At 39.3% G+C, this 21,249-nt stretch overlaps 1 protein-coding gene across 1 annotated transcript in view; it reads left to right on the top strand.

The window, feature by feature from the left end:
• Positions 1–1,538: 1,538 nt before the first annotated feature.
• HSPA4L (heat shock protein family A (Hsp70) member 4 like) overlaps positions 1,539–21,249 on the top strand; it is a 53,258-nt gene continuing 33,547 nt past the window's right edge. The window contains exons 1-4 of the mRNA XM_035023094.1: positions 1,539–2,044; positions 14,217–14,274; positions 15,845–15,985; positions 18,138–18,260. Coding sequence (XP_034878985.1) covers positions 1,938–2,044; positions 14,217–14,274; positions 15,845–15,985; positions 18,138–18,260 — 429 coding nt within the window. The 5' untranslated portion in view covers positions 1,539–1,937. The remainder of the gene's footprint in view (positions 2,045–14,216; positions 14,275–15,844; positions 15,986–18,137; positions 18,261–21,249) is intronic.

Below are 21,249 nucleotides of genomic sequence, written 5' to 3'. Positions count from 1 at the left end.
ATGATGGCTAAAGAGGCACCTGAGGAGGAAAGCTGGAGGCCATGAGATGCCCAGTAGGACCGGGGGCCCAGGGTTCTGCTGGGGGCGGCAGTGCCCAATCCCCGCTCTGCTGACGCACTGCCTCTTGGGAGACCCCTCCACCCAGTCTAGCCACATCCAAGAGGACCACAGGGTCAGCCAGGAGCGACCCGGCTTCCTGTGTGCTCGTGGCATGGGAGAGAGATGGGATTCTTTAATATAGAAATGCTGGAGTCAAAACACCACCATACCTTCCAGTTTCCTTAGTATTACCCTTGAAAATGGACTTCATGTTACTCATAGCAACAGCAGCAGGGGCTGTAGTCACACTTGCTGCTGCAGCTGTTGCAGCATTGATAGTAGTAAAAAGTCTAAGTTCTCTTAAGAAGAGAGCAAGTAGGGACGATGAGAGGAGTAAAAAAATCTATTTCAAGACGGAAACAAATAGGAAACAGGAAACACACAAACAATTGGGTAAGAAGAAACAGGAAACACAAGAAGAATTGGGAGAGAAGGAACAGGAATCCCACGAAGAAGTGAACGAGGAGAAACAAGACAGCCAAATTTTGTAAGTGTAAAGTATAATTTGCTTAAATTTCCGCTAGACAGCAGATGACGATCAAATGAAGGCAGACAACTGGACCACACTAGGCTCCATTTCTGCGCATCAAAGGGCACAGTCTGGAAGCAATGCACTGGCTTGCCTGGTGTCATAGTGACAGAAAGACTTAAGATCAGTTTTATGTAAAACTGGTTTTCAGAGGTAAGGGTTAGTGGAGGAGACTGCATCTTTATAACGGTGTAAAGGAAGTTACATGAAGGGAAAGTTGTCAGTGTGCTCTTGTTTCCTGGCAGAAGTTTGTTTTTTGGCATTTCAGGCCCTGGTAAGGAAAAACAAAACCCTTAAATTTGTTCCGTTGGCTTTCACACAAGACTGCCGCGAGCGCAATGAAAAGGATTCCTTTCCCCGGGAGCGGCGGCGCCCCTGCAGGCAGGCGAGGCTGCCGCCATGCGGCACAATGGGCGCCACCTCACAGAGCCGGGCGCGGCGGGCAGGGGCGCGGCGGGCGCGGCGGGCGCGCGGCAGGGGCGCGGCGGGCGCGCGGCAGGACCGCGCGGTCAGACTGCGAGCGCTCCGGCTGGCGGCACATGGGCCCCTCGGGGCGGCGAGGCCGGCGGGTGGGTACTCTGGCTGCGGGCGGCCCTTCGTCGGGAAAGAGTGAGCGGTGGGCGCAGGCCAGCCTCTGCCGGCCTGCGCGTCCCACTTCGGGCAAGCCTCGGCAGTATCCAGCCGCTGTGACAGGCGTGCCTCTCGTTGCCACAAACCACCCAAAAGGGATGCTTCAAAACACGTTGGCTAAGCGCGCGGCCGGCCGGCTGCCTCTCACCTAACCCACTCGCAGTTCTCCCAGCTGCCGCGCGATGGCGAGCAAACTACCTTCGCTTTGCGTCCTCTCCTCCCTGATCCTCCCCGCTCCGCCTTCTCCCTCCCACCCTCAGCTGGCTCAGCCGCCTCCATTTTCCAGATCTTTCTCGAACCCTCAGCTTCTCGGGCAGCCGTTGCCCGAGTACTGACGGAAGGGGCCGAAGTGGAGGCGTGGAGCAGCCTCGGGCGTAGAGCGGCAGCTCGCGCACCTCCCCGGCGGCCGAGCGCGCAGGCGCAGACCTCTGTAACTGCCGGTTGGAGGCGGCCGAACCGCAGTGGCGAGAGACCGAGGCGGCGGAGCCAGCGGTGCTGGAGGCCTCTGTTTCCTCCTCTGGTCCCGGACGCGCTGCCCTAGATTTAATGCGTAGCGACTTCGGGTCATCTCTCCTTTGCTTCTCGTAGGAGTCACAGTTATTCGAGCAACAGCTCGGAAGAGGACGCGGTTCCCGCACAGGAGGCTTCAGCACCAGCGCCCCGACCATTGGGCGGCGGGATGTCCGTGGTTGGCATTGACCTGGGCTTTCTCAACTGCTACATCGCTGTAGCAAGGAGTGGCGGCATCGAGACCATCGCCAATGAGTACAGCGACAGGTGTACCCCGTAAGTGTCTTGGCTCGATCGTAACCCCGACCCTAACGAACGTTTTCTGCCGACCCTGCGTTGGTCCTGCTGGCTGGTTTCTTCTGCGCGCCGAACCTTGTGATGACAGGTGCGGTCCATCAACTGCAGTCTCTGGAGACCGCTGGTCGGCGGGCCCAGGTGGGAGTCGGACTCCGTCTCGCTGCAAAGCTGCTTTTCCTTAAGGGACGAGGGACTTCACTCTAATAGTTGGCGCATCTCCTTTCTGTGCCCACTCACGCCCACATCACCACCCCGGCCTCTGCTCCCCAGCGGGCCTGCTTTGGTTTTCGGGGGGTGGTGCAGAACCACCTCGACATCCCGAACAGATCTCTGAAAAGATGTCTGGTTACCTCTAGCACGGCTTGCGTGGGATTATCGGCCGCGGGCGGGTATCTCCCATTAGCTGAGTAAAGAATTCTTCATTCTGCCCTTCCTTCTTTCCCCCATCTCTGAGTGAGAGCTTTTCAGAAAAGTAAGAGATGAAAGCTTAGACTGCACACACCAGAAGGTGAGTTGCAGGTTCATCTGGCCCAGAAAGCCCCCCCCCTTTTTTTTTTTTGATAAGTTGTTGAGGTGTTCGAGGTTTTACCCCAGTGCCCTTGAAAATTCGAGGTAATCGGGCTGGTTTCTAGTGGCGTATATTAATGATGCATTAATAGGGAGGGAATCGGGGATGGGAGTTGTTGGCCTCCTGTATTGTATTGGTAATATATGTCCATTAATGGAAAGCAGTGCGGCTAGAACCTATCAAAAGCGAATGTCTACAGAATGAACAGAAGAACCAGAGGCGGCTGTCCTGTCTAAACAGGATTGTGGAATGATTCGTTTATGAACACTTAATGAAAGACTTAGGAGTGGCATTATGTCACGGAAACATGTTTCCACACGTTCCATTGTTTCTCTGGTCTGCGAAGTTTGTTGGCAAAGGATAATTAGACAAAGAATAATTAAGAGACAGGTCTATGAAAAACTAGGCTTTTATTGTCAGCTCCTGTTACTGGTAATTTTGTGAACAAACCAACTGTTCCTGTCTTACTTTCTGTGGAAAAGTAGCTAAACATCTTGATTTGACGCTTTAAGATGACCCAAAATATAATTATATAAATATAGATTAATTTTAAGATCAGTGTTAAGCTAAGCCTTTAAATGATAAAATTACTATGATTTTATGAATAATTTAAAAATATGTCGAGGAGATGTTGAAGAGTAGCCTACTTGAGGCAGTCTGTGCTTTGGTTTCTTTCAAAGAATATTCTGGAAGGTTTTATACCACGTTTTTCTAGATATATACATTATATTCTATTGAAATTTTTCATGTTTAAATTCTCAAATATGACCATAGATCAGTTAATCTTCATAGTACTGTTACAAGTTTTGCTTCCTTTTACGGCTTTTTCCAGCCTTTGTGCACAATGAGAGGCTGAAGCAGTAATTGTGAGCTGTTTTATGACTTTATGTCTGCAAGATCTTGTTTTAAGCCACAACAGATACGGGCTGCCAGAAAAGAACCAGTAATTCCATTGTCCTCTTTCAGCAGAATAGAGGTTAATGAGGGCAGTCTCTGGCTTCAGGGACTTAGCTTCATGGAGAAAAAGTGAGGGGTATAGGATGGACATTCCTCTAATCCTTAAAGCCTTATCCTAAAAGATCAGAAACCAAAACTGTAAGACCGATACTACATTTACGGCTCAGAAGTCTTAGTAGTGCCATGACTCTTTAAAGAACCTGGCCAGACTTACAGAGAGTTCTTTAAAAATTAGGCTGCTTATTTTCATGTTCTAGAAGTCTCTTTGCTACTATTCTTAGGCACATTGGCTAATTCTGCATGGCTGAGATTTAATATGATATTTCTGATCAGTGTGTAAGAGTCACTAATACCTAGATTTAATGAACCTAATCCAAACTAGAAAATTGCTAAGGTGGAAGTATTCTTAGCTTGCATCAGCAACTCTGCCCTTCTTTTCATGGCTGTGTACTGTTATTTACCTCAGGATCTTTTATTGTTACTGAACTAATACTTGACTGTAGTCTGTTCTTAACTCTATATTTACTCTGTGGAGCTTAAATTATTGAGTGAAAACCTAGCTTTTCCAGATCCCTGCACCTTTGTTTATTGAATACATATCTTGCAAAAAGCATAACTATTAGAGAACCTGTAAATTTTCTAATACACCACAGTATTTAATGATATAGATAAACTACCTTTCGAAAACTTTTTTCCCCTGTTCCACTCACTGCCACTAAGGTAGTAAGACATAGGTATTTCCAAATACATTGCAAAAGGACCTTGTGGAAAGAGGAAGGAAATGTTCCATTTAGTTGGTTTTGGCATTTATGCTTTTTAACATTTGTTTCATTCTTTAACATACTTGATTATGTATACATGGGAAGGTCCGGTGTATAAACCAAGGGCAGTTTAATGGAAAAGATAATTGCTTAAGTTTTGGCCTACAGTTAAGGGACCAAGAACAAGTAATTTAACTTAGTCTTCAGATTCCCCTTCTGTAAAGTTGGAGGGCTGTACTAGCTGCTCTTCTCTCATGGATAAATTGAAGAGGGAGAAGGAAATTAACATGCATAAGTTGAAGAGGAAAAAATTAATTTCAGAACATTTTCTTATTTAAAACAATTGTCACACAAAGAGTACATGTTCATTGTAGAGATGTAGGCACATTAAAAAGTGAAAGTAAAAATTTAATTCCTCCACCCAGAAATAAAACTTCCAGATGGTTTTCTCTGTGTTTCAAGGATAGATTATACTTTATAGTCTGGTAACCTCTATGTAATACATGCTTCTCTATACCGTTAGTTTCAGTGTTTGTATAATCCTTTCTTTAATCCACCCCTTTTTGGACAGTGAGGTTGTTTATATTTTTTTTATAAGCCATACTGCAATAACTATCTTTGTAACTAAATGTTTGACCCTTATAATTTTTTCAAATAAATTCTTAGAATAACTGAGTATGCACATTTTTGGATAAGTTTGTATTGTTCAATTAAGCATAGATGTGGGGATTGGAATTTCCATCCCAGGCTTAATTATATCAAAGTGATTAGTTTCATACATGGGAAAAGAAAACTGTAGCCAAGGACCTTCATTCAATATTAGACGAAAGCATGTGATCAGCTAAAACATGCTGCTTTTGTTGATAATAATGATTGCTATGTGACAGGCATTGTGCTTCTATTGTTATACATATTACATCAATTTTTTGAGTTTGATAGTACTAGCTTTTTTCATAACCTTAAAGCAAACTTAACTGTTTTGGCCAAGAACTTATAAGCAATGAAACTGATTCAGTTTCAGGCCTCTTTTACCCCCAGAACCTCAGTGTCCTTCCATTATCCATTGGCATAAGGATGGTATATCCAGGTTAATGAGGATATAACAGTCAAAGGAACAAATTATCTGGCTGAGAAGCATCTTTGCTCTAGTATCAATAAATTCATCTGTTTCTGACTAGTTTCTAAGAACTACTGTTTTAAAATGGTTTTAAGTTATTTTAAGAACATGTAGAAGATCTTATTTTGTTTGAAAAATTCATTAAAATGCGTACCAACACAAAATAGGTTGGTATATGGAGGAAAGCAATGTGGAAGACTGTAAACTACAAACTGCTTATTTCTTGTGGGTAGAATTATGGAGGGCGTGCTTTTAATACATAGTCTGTAATGTTTTGAATTTTTCTGAACATATTTTACAATAAGTAAAACTGATTATTTAAGCGAAAGTATTTCAGGAGATCTTTGTTAGGTGTATTTTATCAAAATTCTGTATGATCAGACTTAGTATTCAGTTCTCTGGTTTTCTGTCTTCCTTTTTCCCTATTTCTTTACCAGTGTATGAATAATCTGGAAATACGGGAATATATTATTTATACGTTACTTTGAGAAGTCCTCTTCAGTGCACACAGGTAGAAATCACCACTTTGGGTTATTAAAAATAAACATTTTTATACATAGGAAATGCCAGACTCCAGAGGTTAATAGTAGCTATAGTTGGGAAGGAGGAGGACTTTTCTTGGTGATAGAGTTGGGGAGGTGAGGGGAGGCTTTTACATTTTATTTAAATATTCTTTGTACCATATGAATTGGCTTTGTGTATCTTACTCTGAGCTTATGTTAACTTTGATTTAAAATATTTTAAATACAAACGAGAAAGTAAATCTCCAACCCTTCCCAACCACCCAGTAAACTTTAATATGTATGTTTTTAGTTTTATGCAAGTGTATGTGTACATAATGGGATGTTTTTCTATTTGCTTTTTCACAAAAGTAGAATTACATGGTATGTATTTTGCAACTTTTTCTCAACATATATTGTGAACATCTCAAACTTGTGTGTATAGTGCTAATTTACCTCATTTTTAAATTTATTTATTTTTAAAGATTGTATTTATTTATTCGACAGAGAGAGACACAGCGAGAGAGGGAACACAAGCAGGGGGAGTGGGAGAGGGAGAAGCAGACTTCCTGCGGAGCAGGGAGCCCGATGCGGGGCTCGATCCCAGGACCCTGGGATCATGACCTGAGCCGAAGGCAGACGCTTAACGACTGAGCCACCCAGACACCCTAAATTTTTTATTTTTTTTAAGTTTTTAATTTCGGTTAACACACAGTGTAATATTAGTTTCAGGTGTACAATTTAGTGATTCAACCTTCCATACAACACCCAGTGCTCATCACAACTGCATTCCTTAGTCCCCATCACCTATTTCACCCATCCCCCACCCACCTCCCCTCTGGTAACCATTAGTTCTCTATAGTTCAGAATCTGTTTCTTGGTTTGCCTCGCTCTTCTTTACCCTATGCTCGCTTGTTTTGTTTCTTAAATTCCACGAGTGAAATCATATGGTACATGTCTTTCTCTGACTTATTTTGCTTAGCATAATACTCTCTAGATCCTTTGGGTAAATATCTTGTAGTGCAATTGCTGGATCATAGGGTAGTTCTATTTTTGGCTTTTTGAGGAGCCTCCATACTGTTTTTTGGAGTGGCTGCACCAGTTTGCAATCCCACCAACAGTGCAAGAGGGTTCCCCTTTCCACATCCTTGCCAACATCTGTTTCTTGTGTTGTTGATTCTACCATTTTGACCTAATTTACCTTGTTTATTTAAATGGGCTGTACAGTATTCCATTGATAGATGCACTACTATTAGTGGATGTTTCAAATTATTATTTTGCTATTGACAAAAATTCAATGAGTGCCTTTTTTTTTTTTTTTAATTGTGCTAAGTGGAGTGGAAAGGCAGATGGCTCACACATTAGCATGGCCAAAGCTAGGACTATAAAATCTTTCAATATGAATATTTTCTATGATAAAACAAAATGAATCTTTAGTTACTGCCTTGAATTTGTGGGTGAGAAATTCTGAAAAGTTTCTAGAAGGCAAGGAAGGATAAGTACAAATTATATACTATCTATCGTGAGTTTAAGGTGTTTAACATGCTATGGTAGTCTTTCGTATGTGGTCACTACAATACAAATTAATCAGCATAACTGTGTTCTGATGAAGCTTTATTTACAAAAATAGGTGGCAAATGGTAATTTGCAAACCCCTTGTCTAGTCAGTCATAATCAAAAGAACTTTAAAATTATAGTGCATTGCTATTGAAATTTGACCTGTCAAATTTTAAGATGATCAGTTTTTCAAATAATGTATCTAACAGTTAAATACATCTAATTTAATATAACTAATCAGCTTTTTAAATATGTCTACCTAAGTACAGTTGACCCTTGAACAACATGGGTTTGAACTGTGCAGGTCCACTTATATGTGGACTTTTTTTTTTTTGATAAATACAATACACTACTGTGAATGTATTTTCTCATATAATTTTCTTAACATTTCTTTTTCTCTAGCTTAATATAAGAACACAGTGTATAATATATATAACAAAATATGTGTTAACTTATCAGTAAGGCTTCTGGTCAGCAGTAGGCCATTAGTAGTTATGTGGGAAGTTAAAAATTATACATGGAGGGTGCCTGGGTGGCTCAGTCGTTAAGCGTCTGCCTTTGGCTCAGGTCATGATCCTGGAGTTCCAGGTTTGAGTCCCACATCGGGCTCCCTGCCCAGCCAAGAGCCTGCTTCTCCCTCTCCCACTCCCCCTGCTTGTGTTACCTCTCTTGCTGTGTCTCTCTCTGTCAAATAAATAAAATCTTAAAAAAAAAAAAAAAAAAAGCATTTAGAAACTCTTAAATTTTTATTTTTTATATGTTAAGTTTTATCCATTATCCATACTGAAAGACTGGAAAGTTTTTGTTATTACTAAATCATATATGCCTAAAAGAAATCTTATTTTTGGGGACACCTGGGTGGCTCATTTGGTTAAGCAGCCGACTTGATTTCGGCTCAGGTCATGATCTCAGGGTCCTGGGATGGAGCCCCCTGTTGGACTCCACTCTCAGCTGGGAGTCTGCTTGAGGATTCTCTCTCTGCCCCCCCACCTCCATGCATGCATGCATGCATGCTCACACTCTCTCTCTCTCTCTCAGATCTTTTAAAAAAAAAAAAAAAAGTCATCTTATTTTTCTAAGTAGCAAGCTAGAAAGCAAATGGCAGCCATAAGTCTATTTTTTTTTATTTATTCATTTGAGACAGAGAGATAGAGCATGAGCAGGGGGAGGTGTAGAGGGAGAGGGAGAAGTAGGCTCTCCGCTGAGCAGGGAGCCGGATGTGGGACTCGATCCCAGGACCCTGGGTTCATGACCTGAGCCAAAAAGCAGAGGCTTAACCATCTGAGCAACCCAGGTGCCCCAACCCTAAGTCTTTTTGAGAATATTCCTCCCCCACTTCCTTCTAGGGCAATTTTTTTCCAGATAGTTAACCTTGAGAAGTAATAACCATATATTTTCTTTACTGCAGAACTTCTCAGGTCCGTTAATTTGTTTATAGGCATTGAAACTCCCAGGAAAGAATATTTTCCCCAACTTATTTGAACCTCCAAGGGAATTACATTCCACAGAGCAATATTTGGAAAATGGTGCTATAAGGCAGTGGTTCTCAGTTGGAAATTTTGCCCATTAGGGCACATCTGACAATTATATGAAGATACATTTTTGGTTGACACTCTGGGTGTGAGGCGTTGGGGGGAGTGCTTCTGGCATCTCAGGAGTTGACCCCCTGATTTAAACCAATTGATGGCCCTTTCATATCATCATTCATTCAGTTATTGTTTTCTTAATATGTACTTGATAACAGAAGAGGCTATAAATAGTAATTGTGATCTTATGGAAACTGGCAAGGGAAAGCTGACAATTTTTAAAATAGGGTTATTTTTAAAATGAAAGTGGTAAAATCAAAAGAGTCTTTGAATCCTTAGTGGAGACTGACAAAGTGAGCAAATTTAAAGAGTACTGACCTCGGGCGCCTGGGTGGCTCAGATGGTTAAGCGTCTGTCTTCGGCTCAGGTCATGATCCCAGGGTCCTGGGATCGAGTCCCACATTGGGCTCCTGGCTCAGCGGAGAGCCTGCTTCTCCCTCTGACCCTCTCCCCTCTCATGCTGTTTCTCGCTCGCTCGCTCTCTAAAAAATAAATAAAATCTTTAAAAAAAAAGAGTACTGTCCTCTTAGGTGAGGAATCTCATAGTCTTTGGCAGTACGTGTTTTCTCCAGTCTGGTTGTGCTTGGCCTTAATAGGCTTTATAAGACAGAAAGAAAATTAATTTTAAGTTTTAAGGGAAAATACAAATACAGCTTTTTTTTTTTTTTAAAAGATTTATCTATCTGAGATAGCGTGCATATGGAGGTGGGGGGCGGTCAGAGGTAGAGGGAGAGAGAGAATCTCAAGCAGACAGTCCACTGAGGGTGGAGCCCAACATGGTGCTTGATCTCACAACCCTGAGATTACGACCTGAGCCAAAATCAAGAGTAGGATGTTTAACAGACTGAGCCACCCAGATGCCCCAAAATACAGCTTTCTTAAATTAACACCTGACATTTGATTTTCATGCCCCTCCTCTACCAAAAGTGACATAGGACATTTAGAAGTTTTGTTTGTTTAGAATTTTGTGGCATTCTCTGAGAATCTGGGATTACCACTGTGGTGGCAATATCAGATTGGAAATTATAGATTTAAGCTGCATTGTAAACCCTTTGTTTTGTTTGTTTTTAGGTATAAGATGGAATTTCTAAAGAGCAGTTGAAATAAAGTATAGAAAGTATAATATCAATGGATTATGCAGTATACATTTGGGTAAACTGAATATCCTTTCTATAAAAACTTCTGTGTCAGCCTCTAAAGTATGGTATAATGTGTTTATTTCCCTTGGTGTTAGTAAAGTCAGGTAAAAGTTTTGAGAGATGCTAGGTATTTTGATTTTTCTGAAAATACTTAGCAAGTATTCATTTAATGGTTGTATTCCAGAATCTTTTTGAAAGAAAATTAAAGGAAGGAGTTTGAAGCACTTTTTTAGTTATGTGAGGAAGGTTTTCTGTGTATTGAAACTGGGTATTTCCAAGCTATAACACTAAATTGTGTGCAGCACGTTTCAAAGAATCTAGTACTTAATAATTGATACTTGAATCAATATTATTATTATTATTATTATTTGGCTCCTGTGTTCTAAGAGAAGTGAACTTCTAGAGAATCAACCTAAGAATAAGATTATCTATGTACTGAAGTGATGGTAGCCTAGTATTAAAAAATTAAAAGTATTCTTATGTGTGTCCAAATAATGGAGTTGAGAAAAGGACAGATTATAATAAAGTAGACTAAGAGGTCGCAAATCCATATTTTCTCTGATGAACTTTAGGATGGAATGCCAACCATCCACATAGATAACCATATTAGATATGCAAATACTCTGCTCTGGCAGGGACTATGTTGAATCAAGGAGTTACTTGGAAGAGATCATCTGCTTGGATGTCTCAAACATACCTCAGTCTCAGCATGTCCACGTTAGCACTGCGATGGTCCATCCTCAAACCTGTCCCTCTTACAGTGTTTTGTGTCTCATTAAATGACACCACTCTACCCTCTTATGCAAATGGGAAACCTAGACATTAGTCGTGATACTTGCCTCTTCCTCTTATCTATTCCAGCCCTGTTCAGTAAAAATATGTTAGCAACATGCATAAATGTTCTAGTAGTTACACCAAAAAGATAAGAAACAGGTGAAATTAATTTTATGTATTTGATTTAATTCAACATATCGAAAATCTTATTTCCATTATTTTTAAATCAGTGAGATATTTTATATTCCTTTTTAAATATTAAATTTTCAAAGTCCGGAGTATGTTTCACACTTAAAATGAATACATCTCAATTCATACTAGCCACATTTCATGTGCTTGATCATCACATATGGCTGGTGGCTACCATATTAGACAGTGAAGATCTAGTCTGTCACTAAGTCCTTTGAGTCTTACCTCCTAAATATCTCTTAATTCCTTCTTCCCCTCTCAGCTGCCATCATCCTGGTATAGATTACTGAAAACTTCTAGCCTTCCTCCCATCAGTTCTCACTGGTCAAAATGATCTCTGCCAAATCTCCTTTAATTCCACCCCCATCATCATTTACTCTTCCGTAAAATCTCATCACTTCCTCGGGTGAGCCTTTCCGGATCCTCCTCCTCTAGGTCAATTCTGTTATCTACTCATCTAGCATCAGGTATACTCTCTATTGTAGCACCTAGTTTACTTTCAGGTGTGTGAGCACTGTAAGTTCCAAGAGAGCCAAAACCATGTCTTTTTCCCCTCACTGTATCTCTAGTAACTAACAGAGTGCCAGACATAAATTACTCAACCAAAATCTGTTAACTAAATGAATTTAACTGCTTGCCCTTCCTGAAAATGCTGTGGCCCCCAGTATAAAAGTGTCTTGTTCAACCCTTAAAAAGCACTGTTCTGGGGACAGCGGGGGAGGGCTGGGGGAGGCACCTGGGTTGGCTCAGTCAGTTAAGCGTCAGACTCTTGATCTCAGCTCAGGTCTTGATCTTCAGGTTTTGAGTTCAGACCCCATGTTGGGCTCCACGTTGGGTATGGAGCCTACTAAAAAAAGGCGGGGGGGGGGGGCATTGTTCTGGGATCTTTCCTCTTCAGTTCATCTTCTATATAAGCATGAAATGTTCTCTTCTTTATCCAAAAGCCTTTAATAAGTTCCCTTTACCTACTGAAATAAATGTTAAATTTATAACCTGTCATTTGAGGCCCTGTATAATCTGACCCCAATACTATCAAAATGTCAAATGAAATTAGCCAAGTTGTATTCTTCCTACTCTCCAAATAAGCATTACGCTTAGGAGCCATCTTTCTATTCATTCAATAAGTACCTTTACTATATTACCAGATAATGATCTAGGCCAGTACTGTCCAGTAGAACTTTCTATTCTGTATATCTCTTCTGTTCTATGTATTATCTCTTCTGTTCTGTGTGTGTATATATATATTTTTTTAATTTTATTTATTTATTTGACAGAGGCGGCGAGAGAGGGAACACAAGCAGGGGGAGTGGGAGAGGGAGAAGCAGCCTTCCCGCTGAGCAGGGAGCCCAGTGTGGGCTCGATCCCAGGACCCTGGGATCATGACCTGAGCCGAAAGCAGACACTTAACAGGGACTGAGCCACCTAGGCACCCCTGTTCTGTGTATATTCTGTTCTCTGTATACTCACTGGCCACATACGGCTGTTAAGCCCTTGAAAGTTGGCTGTTGAGCACTTAAAATGTGAATAATTCTGAGGAACTGAATTTTTTATTTTGGCTAAATTTTATTAGCCACGTGTGGCTAGTGGCTACCAGATTGGGTAGTGCAGATCAAGGGAATGGAGCACACGTTATCTGCCCTCATGGAGTTCATGCCCTGGTGTGGAGATACAGTCAGTAAATAAATTGTATCAGATGGTGATACATTATGCAGGAGAATGAAATTAGGTAAACAGTAGGAGATGTATATGTTGGGAAGGAGCAGAAAATGTTTATATAAGATAGAAAAGGTGTTGATGATAAACTGACATTTGAGCAGACATGAAAAAAAAATGAGAGAGGTGTGTAAGCCATGTGGATGGATATATTTAGTAGTGTTCCAGAGATAGAGAATAGCATGTACAAAGGCCCTGAGTAAGAAGTGTGCTTGCATTATTCTAGAAATAGCAAGGAGACCAGTGTGCCTAGATTGAAGTTACAGGGTAGAGCAGCCAAGGACCAGACCACGAAGGGTTTTATTGGCTGTTGGGGAGACTTAAGCTTTTGCTTTGCTTTGTGAGACAAGACACCATTGGAGGGGGAGTTTCATGACCTTAGTCTTGAAGAGGATCACTATGGTTATCATATTGAGAATAGATATATCCCTACATACTGGCAATGTCCTTTTGAACAAAACAGATGTGTATTAAATTTTTTTCTCTTCTTTCAGATCTTAATTCAGAAATCACCTCTTCCGCTTGCTTTTCCTAAGCCTTATATAGAAGTGATTATTCTTTGTCACTAGTATTCATAATCCGTATGGTCATAGTCCTGTATGTTGATTTTTTTCTGTAGACTATAAATTCTCCAACAACAGTGATTGTAGCTAGTATACACACAGTGCTCATAGTTAGTGGTTGATATGAATGATACCTGTAGTTACAACTAAAATCATGGAAACACTTTCTTAAATTATAACATGAAATGATATTTTGATGAAAATGTTGCTCCACACTTGCTTTTATAAGCAGAATTACATCTAAATGCAGAAATTTAAAAAAAGAGCAATCATAGTGTTCAAAGCATTTACCCATATTCACTCATTTAATCCTCACACAAACCTGTGAGTAGGTACTATTATCAGCACTATCTTCCAGATGGGAAACTGAGACAAATAATGGTTAAGTAATTTCTACAAGATTACAGAACCTGGATTTAGATCCATGCAACCTGGCCTTACTGAACACAGTTAGTTTTTTTAGGAGGTCATAGACCAATAGAATTTGAAAAACAGAGCATTGCCAGCTATTAGCAACATTTATTCTAAGAATTCTAACATTCTGACCACTATTCCATTACTTATGAAACCAAAATATGGAAAGTTCTGATGTCCATTAACCTATTTTTAGAATATACCTGATTATGTTAATCCATTTAACTCATTTTTTTCATAAGGAGAGGCAGAATGATGGCATATCAATTTAAACATACCATGGGAACAAACTTTGTGTTTTTCGCTTGTTTAGGGCCTGTATATCTTTGGGATCAAGAACTCGAGCCATTGGAAATGCAGCTAAGAGCCAGGTAAATTGTTAATGTAGATGTTTTGACTTACAGGAAGAATTTAATGGAATCTTGGTAACTAAGCTCCCACTTTACATAGTTAAGAGTGAGAAAAGAGAAGGAAATTTGACAGACCCGAGTATCTTTGTATTTTAATAGATATATTTTGCTTTGGGGGTTGCAAAATATTTCTTATATTTTATTTTTTTTTAAAGTCTTTTTAGTTTTGAAGTTAGGGTGTTGCTACCATATGACACCACTTTTTCCCCTGTATGGTCACTTTTCTAAGAGGTATCCTATCTAGAATATACACTTCAACAAGTAAGCAATGTCTTTGTAAAAGAAGGTGGGAAAGATGGAAGAACTAATTTCCACAGTAACCCAGTGTAGCTACTTTACATGGAATCTGTTTAAGTATTCATATTTCTAGGCTTCTGAAGTGCTTATAAGTAGAACGTTTACTTTTAACATTCTTTGTTAGAAGTTCATTTTCCTCAGACTTTATTTCCCTGAACCAAAAGCCCTTAACAATTACTTCTTACATTTTAATGTGTACCTGAGTCTTCTTTTCCTCATAAAATAACTTTGTTTAATGGGGCTTTATTTCCCTCCTGACTTTATAAGGATAATTGACTCATTTATCTAGGAATTTTTGCTTAAGACTTTATCAAGGTTGTCTTCTAATTGGCCTATATATGAAAATGTGAGAGATCTCCTACACTTTCATATTGTACATAAACAAATGTGTTTGTGCCAAAATGACTTCTTCACTAAAGTTTACATCTCATATTCTGTGTGATCTTCTAAGCATATCATAGATAACAGAGTCTCTGAAGAAAGCAAACTAAAATTACTCCTCTTAAAGAGACCACTGTGGTAATTCAGCATCCCAGTAGCTTTCATCTCGTAATTGAAGAGCAAGATCTATTTGGCTTTAACTAAGAGGGCAGCAACTGGATCTCAGTATTATTCTATAGTGTGAACTACATGTTCTAGTTAAAGAAAAAATTACTTTGCTAAAATACAAGCCATTTGCAAATTAAGACACTTTAATTTTTGCATCATGCTACACAGAAGGAGTTTAAATTTACTAGCCTAGGAGCACTTCTCTACAGTGAGGAATTGCATTCTTGCTGCATGAGAAGTTTCCCAAAGAACTAGATATTAAGAGGAAAAAAAGGGGGGCGCAATATGGAAAAGTGTTTCAGTAAAAACACAGTAATGAATGTGGAAGGAAGAGAACTTCAACCTAATTCACTAAAGCAAAAGGTTGAGGAAAAACAAAGAGATAAGTTATAGATAGATTTTCACTGTATTACTTGAAAAGTTTTACATTTTTGTTCTTTCTTTTTTGAAAACATTAATTTTGAGTCTACATTCTTAGGATAGGAAGAGAATTTGGGGGGCAATAGATATGATGCATACATTCTTATTGTATAATTTTACTGTCAGCTGGAAGCCAGACAAATGATTGTGTCTAATTCTAAATTTAAATGTGTAGGATAAAGAGACTTGGTGGTATTAAGTATTAACATAGTGTTTATTTTGCATTCATTAAATATTGATAAATAAAAGTGTTTACTGCCAACAGATAGTCACGAATGTAAGAAATACAATTCATGGCTTCAAAAAGCTTCACGGGCGATCATTTGATGATCCCATTGTGCAAACCGAGAGGATCAGGCTTCCTTATGAACTGCAGAAGATGCCTAATGGAAGTGCAGGAGTTAAGGTAAGCTTCTCAGAGTACAAACATATTTAAATTCAAGAAACCAAATATAATATTGCCTGTTTGTAATTTAACTTTTTTCCTCTGGACGCAGTACATATGTACCAAGATTCAGTTTTTGTAGTAAGCTTTAGTGAGTGTAAAAAAATTCTAATTAGATAATTTTTAAACTCCAAACAATACTTTTATTGTCAAGGAAAAATTATTTGAAGAACTTTTAGAGGTGAACAGTTTTCAAGCAATAAAGGCAGAGCCATAAGTGATTTAGAAAAATAGACCCCATAAGTATATTAATTGCTATATTAAAGCAAACTCTACTTCCAAGTAAGAGATTGATTCTTGATTTTTAATTCTACATCCTGAGACAGTAAGTTGTAGATTAGTTAACAAAACCATGTTTGTTGATTCTTCAGAAACTAACAGAATACCTCAAAACATAGTTACCTTTTGACCCAGCAGATTCACTCTTATTTATATACACCAGAGAATTGAATGATATATGTACACAAAAACTTGTACATGATTGTTCGTAGTAACATTGTTCATAATAGCCAAAAAGTAGGAACAGTCCAGGTGTTCATTAGCTGTTAAGTGGATAAATGAAATGTGGTACCTATACAATGGAATACTATTTAGCCATAAACTGGAGTGAAGTACTGATATGTACTTCACCCGGATAAGCATGGCCACATAAATATACATATATACACTTACATGCACATATGTTGTGCTGCTTGAGAGAAGCTCTTCCGAAGTTTAGTGTTAGAGAACAAAATTATGTTCACTGAGGACACAGAAGTAAGACATAACTTTTTCTTCAGTAAATTAAATGTAATTATTATATGGGTTCCAAGGTAACTTTGTATTGCTCGTAAATTTATTGGTTATTATAATAGGGTTTGATTACTTAAAGCACACATCTTCCAGTATTCCTTTGTCAAGAAGCATTGTAAAGTTTCCTTTTGTGTGCTTAAATGCAACCTACTCTTAAACCTGTGTATAAGATGAGGTGGTTATTTGGTCTAAAAAACATAATTTTGAAATTTCATATATACATCTCTAATATTTAATTTATGATTATTCCCAGAAACCTTGGAATAATACATACTATACCTCTTTTTTTTTTTTTAAAGATTTTATTTATTTATTTGATAGAGACAGAGAGGGAACACAAGCAGGGGGAGTGGGAGAGGGAGAAGCAGGCTTCCCGCTGAGCAGGGAGCCCGACGTGGGGCTCGATCCCAGGTCCCTGGGATCATGACCTGAGCCGAAGGCAGATGCTTAACACCTGAGCCACCCAGGCGCCCTATACCTCTTTTTTTTTTAATAAGAAATTTTCTTTCCTGATGTTCGCATTTCCTTTTCCTAGAACTGTATGACTAAAGCTTTTATTTTAAACCCAGAAGAGTTCTAACTTTCAAAAGAAAGATTATTTGATCTTTTTCTCCTTCATTATGTGCCTGGAAAGTGAATGATAAAAATTGCTTTTGTGAGAGGCACCTGGGTGGCTCAGTCAGTTAAGCATCTGCCTTCAACTCAGGTCATGATCTCAGGGTCCTAGGATCGAGCCCCCATCGGCCTTCCTGCTCAGCGGGGAGCTTGCTTCTGCCCCTCTCCACCTCCTCTTCCCCCCGTTCATGTGCACGCGTGCACTCTCTCTCTTTCTTAAATAAAAATCTTTTTAAAAAATTATTGTGGGGGTGCCTGGGTGGCTCAGTCGTTAAGCGTCTGCCTTCAGCTCAGGTCGTGATCCCAGGGTCCTGGGATTGAACCCCGCATCGGGCTCCTTGCTCCGCAGGAAGCCTGCTTCTCCCTCTCCCACTCCCCTTGCTTGTGTTCCCTCTCTCACTGTGTCTCTCTCTGTCAAAAAATAAATAAAATCTTTAAAAAAAAAAAAATTACTTTTGTGAAAGGCAGAGAGCTAATGCAGGAAGACATTTTTGAGAACAATTTGGTTATATTACTATGTGTAAGGCACTTGAACTTTAGAAATGAGAGGTTGTAATACTAGAATAATCTTTTCAGAATATAACTTCTCGAGCAAAAACTTGTCTTTTTCACTGTTGTCTATCTACCATGTATAGAGTAGATCCTCACAAAATACATATTGGATGAATAAATGACTCTTAATAAATATCTCAACTTTTGGTTTTAGGTGCGGTACCTAGAAGAAGAGAGACCTTTTGCAATTGAGCAAGTAACTGGAATGCTGTTGGCTAAACTTAAAGAGACTTCAGAAAATGCTTTGAAGAAACCAGTGGCCGACTGTGTGATTTCAGTAAGTTTTACTTCAGTACTTTTAAATCACACCTTCCAGTATATTAATATTCTATTGAAATATATTTCTTCTCTTTATTCTTTCTGATCTAATTTAGTAAATAATCTAAATCCATTTTTATTTTTTTTTATTTATTTTTTTTTAAAAAACCCACCTTATTTGGTAAAGTTTAGGATTAAGTTAGTTTCCCATAAAGTCAGTTGTGATAATCCGTGAATCTTAAAAAACCAATGTATATGATTAGTGACTGCTATATGTTCCAGTTATCTAAGAATCTTTCCTGGTTGCCCTTAACTTCCCACTTATAGGGACCTTAACATTTTATGGCAAAGTTGAAAATTCCCATTTGGGAATTTGAGATTATGTATATTCATATATTCTGTATCAGAAAAAAATCTTTTTTAAAATGAAAAATTGGATATATTTAACATGTTATACTTCCAGAAATTTTGACATGCTTACACACAACTATCAATCATTATCAATATTACATATTTATCACCCTCCCAGAATCCCATTGTGCCTATTTTTTTTTTTTTAAGATTTTATTTATTTGAGAGAGAGAGAGTAAGAAACAGCATGAGAGGGGAGAGGGTCAGAGGGAGAAGCAGGCTCCCCGCTGAGCCGGGAGCCCGATGCGGGACTCGATCCCAGGACTCCAGGATCATGACCTGAGCGGAAGGGAGTCGCTTAACCAACTGAGCCACCCAGGCACCGCCCACCCATTGTGCCTCCTTTAAAGTAAAAATTGTTTACGTATAAGGTGTGCATCATGACACTTTGATATACATAGTGAAATGATAATGATTACTGCAGTTGAGCTAACTAACATATGCATCTCCTCGTGTACTTTTTTTTTTTGGTGGCAAGAACACCTGAGATCTACTTTCTTAGCAAATTTCCAATATCCAATACAGTATTACTAACTTCAGATACCATATGCTATACATTAGATTTCTAGAATTTATTCATCTTACATAACTGAAACTTTGTAATCTTTGGCCAGTATCTCCCCATTTCCCCCACCTCCTTGCCCCTGGTAACCACTACTCTACTCTCTGCTTCTATGAATTCAACTTTTGTAGATTCCACATATAAGTGAGATCATGCAGTATTTTTCAGAAAGAAAAAGTCTGTCTTTAAGGATTCTTAGAACATTCCATCATTTCCTCTATCTCTTGAGATCCCATTATATACTGATAACTTTTTGAAGTTACATGTTGTCCACTTAAATGTGAGTATATTTCTAATACTATTAAACTTCCCTAAGTTCGAGAGTCTCATGTCCTCAGAAAAATAGAATCAGATTATGAACTCCAGTGGAATTTAGTAATTAGATTTTTATAGGTATTTAGAATTTTTTAAATGAGAGAAAAGTAATAGAGCTTTAATATTTTATATTCTGACCATTTAATAATAGCAAATAATAGGGGCGCCTGGGTAGCTCAGTCGTTAAGCATCTGCCTTCGGCTCAGGTCATGATCCCAGGGTCCTGGGATTGAGCCCTGTATGGAGCTCCCTGCTCAGCGGGAAGCCTGCTTCTCCCTCTCCCCCTGCTTGTGTTCCCTCTCTTGCTGTGTCTCTCTCTGTCAAATAAAATCTTTAAAAAAAAAAAAAGCAAATAATAGAGTTTACCTTTGGCCGGGCACTGTTATAGGCATTTGATATGTACTAACTCATTTAATCCTCAGAATCACCCTATGAAGGTAGGATATTTTTAACTCCAGTTTTATAGATTAAAAAACAGACACACAGAAGTTAAATAACTTGCCCAAAATCAACAGAGCTAATAAGTTGTAAGCCAGAAATCACACCCCGTAGTTCATTCCCAAGCCTCTGCTTATAACTCTTCCATTGTACTGCCACTTGAAAGTATACATCAAATAGGGTTTGGTTTTAAAATCCATCTTAAATTCAAATCCATCCCTATTAACCATACTTGATAGTAATTTCACATCAGAAATTGTCAGAAGAGAACATTGTGAACTTCTTGGCCATTATTTACTTTGTGTAGTTAGTGTGATAGACCCATTGTGAGCTATATAGGGGAAGTATTTTCTCTGTTTTATTTTTTATTTTTATTTTTTTAAAAGATTTTAATTATTTTTGACAGCACAAGCAGGGGGAACAGCAGAGAGAGCGGGAGAAGCAGACTCCCTGCTGGAGCAGGGAGCCCGATGCGGGGCTCGATCACAGAATGCTGAGATCATGACCTGAGCCGAAGGCAGACGCTTAACCGTCTGAGCCACCCAGGCGCCCCTCTCTGTTTTATGCACTATTATATCCCTAAGTGGTTAGAAAAGTACCTGGTACATAAGTGCTCAATGAGTACTAAATAAAGTCTATATTATAATTTAGATTTTTGTCAGAAGGATAATACCAAAATCAGGATAAACAGGTTTATCAAAATTCAAGTTCTTTTCCTGTTGTTAATATCTGTTAAATGATGGGGCGCCTGAGTGGGTCGGTCGTTAGGCATCTGCTTTCGGCTCGGGTCATGGTCTCGGTCCTGGGATCGAGCCCCGCATCGGGCTCCCTGCTCCGAGGGAAGCCTGCTTCTCCCTCTCCCACTCCCCCTGCTTGTGTTCCCTCTCTCGCTGTGTCTCTCTCTGTCAAATGGATAAAATCTTAAAAAAAAAAAAAAAAAAATCTGTTAAATGAAATTTCTAGCTTCAGGGCACCTGGGTGGCTCAGTTGGTTGAGCGACTGCCTTTGGCTAGGTCATGATCCTGGAGTCCCGGGATCGAGTCCCGCATCGGGCTCCCTGCTCAGCAGGGAGTCTGCTTCTCCCTCTGACCCTCCCCCCTCTCATGCTCGCTCTCTCTCTCAAATAAATAAAATCTTTAAAAAAAAAAAAAAATTCTAGCTTCAAAAAGCAATAAAATTGGAGACAACTTACTTAAATTGGAAGAGCCCAAGTCATTTTGTACATGAATATACTTAATTAGCTTTTTTTTTAAAGATTTTATTTATTGAGAGAGCACACACG

The sequence above is a fragment of the Mirounga leonina genome, unplaced genomic scaffold (assembly GCF_011800145.1).
Source record: "Mirounga leonina isolate KUSES-001 unplaced genomic scaffold, KU_Mleo_1.0 Mir_176, whole genome shotgun sequence".
NCBI classification, from domain to species: Eukaryota; Metazoa; Chordata; class Mammalia; order Carnivora; family Phocidae; genus Mirounga; species Mirounga leonina.
The sequence above is the reverse complement of the archived record's forward strand: the minus strand, read 5'-3'. Positions and strand labels throughout refer to the sequence as shown.